Source organism: Caloenas nicobarica, chromosome 20 (genome assembly GCF_036013445.1).
Source record: "Caloenas nicobarica isolate bCalNic1 chromosome 20, bCalNic1.hap1, whole genome shotgun sequence".
Lineage (NCBI taxonomy): Eukaryota > Metazoa > Chordata > Aves > Columbiformes > Columbidae > Caloenas > Caloenas nicobarica.
The window spans coordinates 4,292,815-4,303,788 of NC_088264.1; the positions used below are offsets into that span (position 1 = coordinate 4,292,815).

The 10,974-nt window shown below is 51.8% G+C and overlaps 1 protein-coding gene across 1 annotated transcript in view; it reads left to right on the top strand.

Moving 5' to 3' along the window:
* Positions 1-9,388, top strand: part of PAPPA2 (pappalysin 2) — an 89,732-nt gene extending 80,344 nt beyond the window's left edge. Inside the window, exons 21-22 of the mRNA XM_065649067.1 lie at positions 7,057-7,155; positions 9,271-9,388. Of these exons, the coding sequence (XP_065505139.1) occupies positions 7,057-7,155; positions 9,271-9,345 (174 nt within the window). The 3' untranslated portion in view covers positions 9,346-9,388. The remainder of the gene's footprint in view (positions 1-7,056; positions 7,156-9,270) is intronic.
* The last annotated feature ends 1,586 nt before the right edge of the window (positions 9,389-10,974 follow it).

Here is a 10,974-nt window from a genome sequence, read left to right on the forward strand (position 1 = left end):
ACAGAATTCTTTAATGGAAGCAAAGACCTGCTCTGATGCGGTGTTCATCTATACCAGCTTTCCAACCCTTTCTTTGCTCTTGTCCCCACGGACTGTGCAAAGCCCTTTCCAGATCGGCATCTGCTGGGACATGGGGTCCCTGAGGAGCAAGGCACAAAGCAGGACAGGGATAAACACATCCCGTGCAGCAGCCCGAAGTGCCACAAACTTCTGCGGAAATGTGTCCAAACCAGATCCTGGCTTGGGACACAGAAGCACTTTCAGACACCATGAAAGCAAGGACCTGCTCTCCCAGCGTGTCCATCTACAGCAGTGTCCAGGCTGGACACCAAGCAGCAGTCTAAGCCCTGCACTCTTCATCCCCCTTCAGACACTGATCCTGCCCAAATGAAGCCAGACCAGTTCAAACAGCACCCAGATGTTTGCAGGAAACCAGTGTCCAAAGGACCCTCTTTGTCCTGAAGAACATCTGGAGCTGCATACCAAGGCTGGGGAGCGGGGCTGTTCCTTGCCTCAGGCATGGCAGTGCAAGTGGTGGCACATAGACCGAAACCAGACGGCAGGATGCTGCCTTCCAGCCTGTCACCCCTTCCTTGGAGCATTCCTGAGAGTACGTGGAGTACTTTCTCAAGCAACAAGCCTCTGTTTCCTTAGCAAGGCTTGGGGAGAAGGATTTTGGAGCTGGAGCAGATATTCCTGAAGACCTGAGATGCAATGAAAGCAGTCTGCATGCTGAGCTGACAAGTGGGCAGCTCAGGGACACCAGCAAGCTTGGAAACAACTGACCTTTCTCTATTTTGCTTTCTGGCCATGTCTGAGGTGATGGGGCAGGTCCTTGATGTCTACAAGCAAGCCATCCTGCAGGCATGTGGCTCCAGGAGACAGCCCCCGTGGTTCAAAAGGAACAGAAGAATGGCTCAGGGGACAGAAACTGAGAGTCATAAAAAATAGTGGATGAAGTGCTGGGTTTGTAGGAATTTCTTTTTCTTTTTTTTTTTTTTTTCCAGGCCGCTTGGTCCCAGGTGTCTCTTGCCAGATTTCCAGAGCAGGGCTGGTCCAGCCTCCCTTGCTGCCATGGGCCAGGTAGTGCTCACTCGCTGCTCGGAGTGGCTCAGGGCAGCGAGACATCCCAAAAACTTTTTTGAGCAGGAGCCAGCCCTGTCCCCTCTCTGTCCCTCTCGGTGTTTTTCAGAGCTGGTTTCCTCCTTGCGTGCTGGAGAGCCTCAGGAAGGAGAGAGGGAAAGTGAGTGTGCTGGGGGTGTTGAGGTGGGGGGAGAAAAAAAAATAGAAGAGACATTGCAACAGAGAGAGGGCCAAGAAAAATATTTAATCCAAACAATGAACATTGTCGTTTCCTCCCACAGTCTGCATTCCCAGTCAACTTCCCTGGGCAAGCGCGGGAAGCCAAGAACGGCCGGGCTCTGCCTCGTGAGCGTGTGTGCAAGGAAAGGGATGTGTCCTGGGGACACTGTGCCATAGCATCACTTTTACTAGTGCCTGCCACATCTGTGGCTGAAGGGACAGACACCAGGAGCTCTTCAAGTCCTCCAAAGGACCTCCCAGAGCTTTGTGAAATATTGTGGGTAGGGGCTGAGGTGGGAAGGGAGGCAGGAGAGGCAGCTGGCAGGGAGAAGCTGCCCTCTGCCCATCCCTGGCCAAGGGCTGCTGCAGCCTCCTGCTTTTTTACCTTTCCCCACGCACCCCTGCCCACTCCCTGCCTTGCTCCTGGGACGTGGCTTCTCTTGCACATCTTAGACCCCTGAAGCTGTCTTTATAAAATCACAGAATAGTTTGGGTTGGAAGGGACCTTTGAATGTCATCTAGTCCAACCCCCTGCCATGAGCAGGGACATCAGCCCTGGGGCAACTCGAGGTTCACATTCTGTGTTTCTCTCAGCCCTGGTTTGGGCTGATACCCCTCAAGACCATGTGCACAGCGAGGAGAGACATTTCTCCAGCAGAGGTTTATCACCCAGCCCTGTCCCTCTCTCCCCTGCCATGCCACCTTCCTCCTGTCTCCTCCGACTGTTCTTTCCACCATTAATGACTCATCGCAAGAGCAGAGTTGATGGTGGTGAAGCTGATGCAGGAGGCATGAGTCTGATGGCAGCAGCAGCAGCTTTTCCAGGGCTGGTCCCTGCCTGTATCCCTTGCTGAAATGATGTTCTTCTGGGACTGCTTTGAGAGCAACAGCTGAGAAGGACAAGCACCACCGGCACCTCCTCAGCTGCAGGGTTGCATGGGGTGTCTCAGCATGCAAATGGACCAAGATCAACGCCCAAAACACTGATGCCCAAAGGGAAGGATGCAAGGACAGCAAAATCCACATACGAAAGCAAACTGCACATCCTCCTTGGACAGGAACAGCACGGTGGCAAAGCCCAGGACCCATGCAGCCTCCCAAAGCCTGAGGGAAAGGTTTTCCTTATTAAGGCTAGACTTGATCCCCTGAAACTGGGCTCTGGGCTTTCTCTAGCTATGGGCAGATTGAAATTGCAAGCACTTTCCATCCCAACAAGAGAGTATTTCAGCTCTTCAGTTACACAATTGGCCAGGTGCACGCTGATTTTTTTTTTTTCTTTTTTTCCACCTTCCTCAGAGGCATCTGGAACAGGTCATTGCCAAAAAGCAAGGTACTGGGCCTTCAGGTCTACTCGACCGGAGCAAAACTTGCATTCCTGGGAAATAACGTTTGTTAAATGCCCATGACACAGCACCAAAATATCTATGATACTGATGGCATCTGTGATTTTTTTTTTTTTTTTTTTTTTTTTTTGTCCTCGGTCTTTCCCTTGCTCTGTCACACCCTCTCGTGCTCTTTCGCAGTGAATCAACCTATGTATAAGGTGGATTTGAAGGAAAGTACCTGGACCCTGCCCACCTTGCTGATGGCACTGGGGGCTGCCCGCCAGGCAGGACACCAGCTCTGGGGAGGGGACAGCCCACTCGGGGACTCCACAGGGACGGTGGAAAAAGGCCGTGCATAGATGCAGCAGGATCTCAGCACCCTTCCTCACATCCCTCCTTCGCCTGCTATATATATTTTTTTTAATTAAATTTTTTCTCTTTTCATTTGTGCCTATTCCCAGCTTTGAGAGCCTGTGTTTTTTTAGCCTATTTCAATTGCCAAGCGCTTGACTGGCAGTTACTATTTTTACGGCGGCAGCGCAGGGCTGGGGCCTGGCCGTGCCAGATCTGCACCTCCACGTGCTCCTACACGCCCCGCGGAAGCTCCAGGCTGGGTAAACAAGGAAGATGGATGGCGAGAGCGGGGAGATTTGCTGACGCAGCCCGGCTTGGTGGCACGCTGCCTCGCCGAGCGGCTCCTGATCGCTTACCGCGGCACGGAGCAGTTGCAGCAATTACCGTCTTCATTTTTTTTCCCAGTTTATCTGAGCCATTTGAACCAGTTTCTCTTCCCCCCGTGCTGGAGGATGCGTATTCTGGTGACTAAAACCCGCTGGCCATTTCCCCGGATCACATCCATTGCCTTCGCGTGGCACGGTTGGCCATTGGTGTGGGTTTTTTTTCCTGCTAGCATCTTAAAACATTGGCAAGTGTTTTTGCAAGTCATCAACATGGACAAACCTCCCTTCTCCCACCGCTGGCATTGCTTTCTGTAGAGCCGCATGGCTCGAGCACAGGCTGAACAGACTCTGTGTGGGTTTTTCTCTCTCACATCACCTGCCTTTAGAGCATTGCATTGCCTGTGTCCTCATTGCTGTGACTCTTGAAGACCAAAATGAGACCGATGCAAGTAGGAGGGCACCTGTGCCTTCAAGGGTCACCTAACAGCACCTTACTTTCATCTTTGATGAAACATGAAACCATCTTTGTTAAAACAGGACATGGCTGATGGTTTTAAACTAAAGGAGGTGAGATTCAGGCTGGACATTAGGAAGAGATTTTTTGCTCTGAGGATGGTGAGAGCCTGGCCCAGGTTGGCCAGAGAGGTGGTAGATTAATCCTCCCTGGAGACATCCCAGGCCAGGCTGGACGGGGCTCTGAGCAACCTGAGCTGGTGCAGATGGCACTGGGGGAGCTTTGAAGGTCCCTTCCAACCCAAACCATTTGATGATTCTATGATCTGGAAATCCTTGATGAGGCAAAGCAATGGGATTCCCTGTGCTTCAGGCACTGAGTGAGGAGCAGGGACAGCAGTTCCCAAGCCCTGCGCCTGGCTCTCTTGAGCCTTGAGTCCAATTAGTCATTTTTTATTTTCCTCTCAGATGTTTTTCCAATGTAATTTGGAGCATGAGTTGTTAAGTTTCCCCAACAAGTGTTGCCATAGGAGCCTGTATTTGTTTAGGGTGGGGTACGGGCTCCGGCGGGTTGAGAGGAGGGGGCAATTAGCCCTCATAGGTGTAGAGAGAAATGGAGAGCCTCTCCTTCCCCATCCTGTCCCCTGTCTTTGTCCTCCCCCCACCTTGCACACAAGGTCTGGAAATCATTTCAGACCTGTGCAGCGGGATGGGCAAACCCTCCCCGTAATTGTACGGAAACTACCGAAGCGGCGAGCGCTGTTTTGCCAGTGAGTCATGACATATGGAGCAAAGCTGAAGGAAAAACTCCACCGTGGGGAAGACTGCAAAAGCAAATGGCACCTAGAAGAGCCCTTCCCTGCCAGTGACCCAAGCCGGTCCCCTGCAGCACCCCTGCACCTGTCAGCCCCAGCATCCCTGTCCCAGCCCTTCTGGTGCGCAAGCTGCTTCGTGGCTCAGAGACCTTTGATCACCATCATTTCAGACCCACTGATGCTTTTCAATGGAAGAGGAGTGTTAATTAACCTATTGCCTTGGTGACGTTGCACCCGGTCTCCTCTGAATGTGGTTTGTGACAGCAATGATGGGAGCCAAATCCGTTCTTGTTTTTGAGTGAGCTCCCTAAGCCGGCTGTGCCTCAGTTTCCCAGCTGTAGGCAGGTGCACTCTTTCTTCTTGTCGTGCGAGATCTACCAGGCAAATGCCATCTCTCTGTGGCTGCCTGGATTTGGCATGGGGACAGTGGTACTGATAGCACAGCCAGACTCTCTGGTTTGCCATAATCCCTGCTGCTGCTTCCTAAGGCGACATTAGCCTGTGTCAAGGCCGTTTCTGTTCCTTGTGAGTCATGATGACAAAAAGCCACACTGGTTCCTTGGTTTTGGCTTGGCTTTTTCATGAGAGTTATTGGGATTATCACCAGTCCCACATGTTGGTTTCGGCGCTGTGGATGCAGGGCTGTTGCAGTGTAGTGACATTTTTCAGCTGGCTGCCATTCAATTTAGGGGAGACATGGATGAGTGTCCACCAAAGGCTGCCTCTAGGTGTTTTCTGAAGCCCAGGTGTAGTTTGGGGCCACTAGATCCAGCGAAACAGGTCAGCTGTTTCCATGAGCAAAGGGGCAGCCAGGTTTCCCCCAAGAGCCCTTTCTGATGACAGCAGTCCTGGAGGTTGGCCATGGTTGCTGGGCCAGTAGCTACCATCACAGAGCCTGGAGCAGGAGAAGCATTTCATTACTAATCACTCAGTTAATGAATGGCCTCTCGGTGCTGTTAGCACATTCGGTTGTTGCTTGGCAGTGCTGATGTGTGTCTGTGATGAATAAACGTCGGCTGCAGATTGTTCCTGACGGCTCGTTGCGAATCCTTCACATGGACGTTGTTGGGTTGCACCAGTCGCACAGTATTTGTTTCTCAGCCCTAGTTGGCTGCTTCTCAGCCCCAGTTGCTTGTTTCTCTTCTCTGATCAGATGACTCACGTAACTAAACAACAATAAAAAGGATTTCTGAATGGCTGCTTGTGCCATTTAACATTTCTGGACAGAAAGCTATCCTGCTGCAATAGCTTTCTGTTGTCATGTTAGAGCTGAAGGTGAAGAAGGCTTGTTAGAGATGGGGCAGTTATCTGAGCTGGCTTTACACATCCCTGGTTGTCCAGGCAGAGCTGACAGCGACCCACAGGAGAGCACTGGGCTGTGCCACACAAAGAGGAGCCACCATTATTCTGGCAATGCAAAATCCCTCACCACTCAACCGGTTTCCTTACAGAAGGTGAGACTTGGGCCATGAAAAAGAGGCATGAGGAGGAAGATGGCCAAGACTGAAGCTGGAAGGTGGCCTCATTGCCAATATTTCTGGTTATCAGTAGGCTGGTGCCCTCCCTGCTCAATCCAGAGCTGGATTTTGCCTGCAGGGAGCTAGTTTTTAATGAAGATTCCTTCTCTTTGTCCCAGCTGGCCACCAGATAAGTAGCCTTGTAGTCTAACCTGGCAAGGTTTGGTGGAGCCATGTTCTGGGGACAGGGCTAGAGCCTCCAGTGGAGAGTCTAGAGGAATTTAGGCACCTGTTCTTCGGGCTGAGATCGAGAGCATTCTGGAAAAGGCATCATTCTTGCAACCAGCACTTGCCAATGCCTGGCTTGCCTTGAGTCCAAGTACTTCTGGGGGACTCCTGACCTTGCTGAACCTTTCCAAGGGAATAAAGAACTCACCTTCCTGAGGTGGATCCTCTAGGAGGACATTCTATCGATCTTTGTAACAGCCTCTCCACATGTAGCTGCCCAAGCCAGGTCACCAAGCTCAACTTCAGGGCCATGTCTTTGGGAGGAGGGGTGGTGGAGAGAAGAGTTGGGTCAGCTTCTCACAGAGCCCTTCCCCAGCTGTGGACATGCAGAGAGCTGGATTACCGTGCGGACAGGTGAGAGTGGTGTGAGAAAGTGGACGAGCAGATGAGATGGTGAACTGACTCCTAGTTGGGTGACAGTGGACTCTGCAGAAAAGCACTGAGGTGAGAATGGGGACTTGCGGCTTTCAGGTTGAGGTCCTCTCTAGCCACATGGATTTGTCTCCTGACACCATTCCTTGATCCTTGAGCTACAGCTGTTGCCCTCCGAGCACCAACTCCTCCATACACACCAGATGTACCACCAGTCTTCTGGTGCCATTTGGCGTTGAAAAGGATGTGTATGGTGTTACCTGGCCCTTGGCCCTTATCAGAGGTGCTTTCCTGAGGACCTGGGATCTCTGCTTTTGGGGGCAACCTTATGCTTTTGAATAACTCCTTTCGTTTCTCTGCCTAGCCCTTCCAAGCAGACGGCTGGTGCGACACCATCAACAACCGGGCGTACTGCCAGTATGATGGGGGTGACTGCTGCTCCTCCACGCTGTCCTCCAGGAAGGTAAGAGAGCATCTTCCATGGCGCTGGCCAGGATTTAGGATTACATGGTGACCGCTGGCTGTGGAACTGCGCCTGCAATGCAATTCTCCCATGAACGGAGAACAAACCCATGATTTTAAACCCAAGCCAGCTGAAGCTGATAGACGTCATCTCACTGATGAACGGCATGGTTTGGACTCTGGCCAGCGGGACTGAAAGCTCAGTCCGGCTCCCAGTGAGGTTCATGGGATTCCCTCTCATTTTGGGAAACAAGTCCCAAAGAAATGACTTCCATAGGATGTAGCACTAGCCGTGGTGTCACCTTATTGGATGACGGAGCAATCTCAGGGGATTTTTGGTATGGTCCACTGGCGTCTGCTATGGGCTGTCTTTCCCTTCCAGTTCTCCTGGGGAGGCAAGGAAGGAGGAATAGCATAGAGGAAGCAACTTGGCATTGGGGTTGCACAGACCCTTCTTTTGTCTCCCATCACAACCTCCCCTCCCATCTAACTTGCTCTCCAGCACTCACAGCCCATTCTTTTTAAGCATATCCAACAGCAAAACAAACCATAGGACACGAGATAATTTCTCACTGCAAAAATATGTGAATTTGGATCTTCTCATCTTTGTTGTGGAGCTTGAATCATTTTTCCTTTCATCACGCATACACGCACAGAAAAAAAAAAAGAAAAATAAAATCCTGGGAAGATCCAGTTGAGATAGGAGAGAAAAAGCTTTACACCCAAGTGATGAGTGAAACATCCCCAGCAATATCATGACATCTTGGAGCAAGGCATGGCTCTCAGGAGGTCTGAGATATCTGGATCTCTGTCCAAAATAAAGGGTGGGTTTGCAGTGGTAAGTGAGGGGATCCAGTCCCATGGCTTCAAGGAGACCCAGCCCTAGCTCATATCCCCCTCAGGCCACAGCTCTCCTACAGCACAAGCCTCCAGCACGTCTCTGTTAAGATAGACACAGGAATATGAGATTCAAACACCAAACAGGCTTCAGCCTTTCACTAGTCTGAGATGTGAAAAATCAAATGTGCTTCCACAGTAAGAAAAACTGCTGGCTCTGAGCCTGGTGGGTGTAAAAGCTCTGGAGGAAATGGTCTTCTTAGCTCCCATGGCTGGGCAATTGTCAAGCAAGAGTCAGATGCTCTGCTGGTGCCTCCTGCCTTGCTCTGCTGCCACCAGCTAAGGTGACACAACCTTGCTCAGCCACATACAGGTGATGCAGGGAAAACAACGTGCAATGAGCCTCTTGACCTGCACAGGATGTCTCAAAGCAGCACAGCTTGGGGGTTACCCTAGATGGACCCACTGCCTGCCCACTGAAGACCATTTCTGCTGACACAGCCTCCAGCCTGCCTGTGTTTTCTTCATCCCTAATGCACATCTACCGTGGCTCCTACGTGAGGCAGTGTGGAGGACAGCCTCTGTAGCTGGGTGGTTGGCTGAGTTCCTCCAAGAGGTGCAGAAGACAAGGCTGTGCTACCTTCATGCTTCGCTGAGCCTGGAAGAGCCAGGAGTAGGTTGAATCATAGAATCATGGAACAGTTTGGGTTGGAAGGGACCTTCAAAGTTCATCTAGTCCAACCCCTGCCATGAGCAGGGACATCTGCACCAGCTCAGGTTGCTCAGAGCCCCATCCAGCCTGGCCTGGGATGTCTCCAGGGATGGTTCAGCCACCACCTCTCTCGACAACCTGGGCCAGGCTCTCACCACCCTCAGTGTAAAACATTTCTTCCTCACGTCTGGCTATGCTCTTGTAGTTTAAAACCATCACCCCTTGTCCTATTGAAACAGGCTCTGCTAAAAAGTCTGTCCCCATCTTTCTTATCAGCCCTTTTTAAGTACAGAAAAGCTGCAATAAGGTCTCCCCGGAGCCTTCTCTTCTCCAGGCTGAACACCCCCAACTCTTTCCATTTCTCTGAGCATTTCTATAGCTCCTCTGGCCCCTCTCCAACAGGTCCATCTCTGCCCCGTGCTGAGGGCTCCAGAACTGGGTGCAGAGCTCCAGAGGGACAGGACCATGGGCTCAGATGTCCATACCGGGGTGGAAAAGACTTGCAGGGGCATTGGGGTGCTCAGGGAGCTCAAAGCAGAGACTGACATCTCCCTTGGGTCCCCCCAGGTGATCCCGTTTGCTGCTGACTGTGACCAGGACGAGTGCACGTGCCGTGACCCGGCAGCGGAGGAGAACCAGTAGCGACACCACCAAGGGCTTCTCTTGGTCACAGGCGAGCGCTGGAGGAGCAATGTGGCAGCAACAGGGGCTGCTGGGGACCGGCGGGGTACCAGGGGTGTAAGAAACAGCCGGGCAGGGGGACAGTGGCTGTGCACGGAGGGGACAGTCAAGGCCACCGAGCATCCGGGTGCATGGTGGTCCCCTCCCCATCGCTGCTCTCCGGGACATGGGGACCCCGTGCACGCCCGAGGTCTCCGGTGCCACCTCAGCCACGTGTTGGGCTGGGCTCCCACGGTGACAGACCAGGTGCTGCCATGGACATTTGTCCTGGTCTGGCATCTGCGTGTCTGTCTTTGCTCTGGATTTTGTCACTATTCACCCCCTTCTGCTGTACAGGCTGCTTTTTGCAAGGTCGAGGTAGTTGTGATCTCTCTGCCGATATTTAAACTTAATTATATATATATATATATATACACATATATATAATATATATAAATATATATTATATTTTCTTTGCTCTTGATGAAGCTGAGAAAGGATATCCTTTGTCACACACCCATGCTGCTGTGAAGTACAAACCACGGGGAAAAGCGCAGGTCGGGGCGGGAGGAGCAGGGAATTTCCACTCCTTGACTGAGAAGGAGCGGAAAGGAGGACAGAGAGAGAAGCCAAATCCCCAGGCCATGCCGGGAGACACCTCCCGGGGCAGGTGGCAGCAGGAGCAGGGACAGGCCACCGTCCCTCTGTGCCACGCTCCCCCTGGCCACCGCACACCCAACAAGAAGAGGGATGTAGTGGGCAACCCCAAGTAGCTGTGTGATGCTCCGAATGAAGGACCATGAGGTGGGCCTTTTTTTTTCTTTTTTTTTCTCTTTTTCTTTTCCTTTCTTTTTTCCTCTTCTCTTCTCTTCTCTTCTCTTCTCTTCTCTTCTCTTCTCTTCTCTTCTCTTCTCTTCTCTCCTCTCCTCTCCTCTCCTCTCCTCTCCTCTCCTCCTCTTTCTTTCCTCCTTTCCCTTTCTTTCATTTTCTTCTCTTCCCTTACCTTTCTTTCCTTTCTTTCCCGATATCTCCTTTCCAAACATGAGCTTCAACATTGTTGTCAGCAGTTCTGGGAGGAGAGACCAGACCCTCTAACACAAGGAGAAGACAGGACCCCAGTGACCTGTCAGGAGACTTTGAGCATCACATTTTTCCCATAGAGATTTTTTCCTTTTTCCCCTCTCTGTGTCCGAGCCCATCATGGTGGACATACGGCCACTGGTTTTCACGAGTTTCTTACTCTTGTAGGCTCTAAGTGAAAATCTTCTAGCCCCAAAGAAGCCCAGCTAGAAATTCTGTCCCCATCAGAAGCTCAGCTTGGCCGCCTGGCCCCTTAGAAGTAGTGGGTAGGGAAGGTGCCTGGCTCCAGCTGGCGTTCTATGATGGTTTTGTGCTGCAAAAAGGCAGAAAAAAGGATAGGAAGAGGAGAGCAGAGGAGGGACCACAGTGTAGGATCACAGACACCCAGTTGCATCTTCTCGGCATGGCCTGTGCCGGTGGAGCCAGGCTCCAAGCCGGGTTTCTCCAGCGCACAAGCGATGGAGAGAGGGTGACACAGTGTGGAGAGACTGGGGATTTTCAAGGCATCCTTTGCCTTTCCTTAGCTCCCCC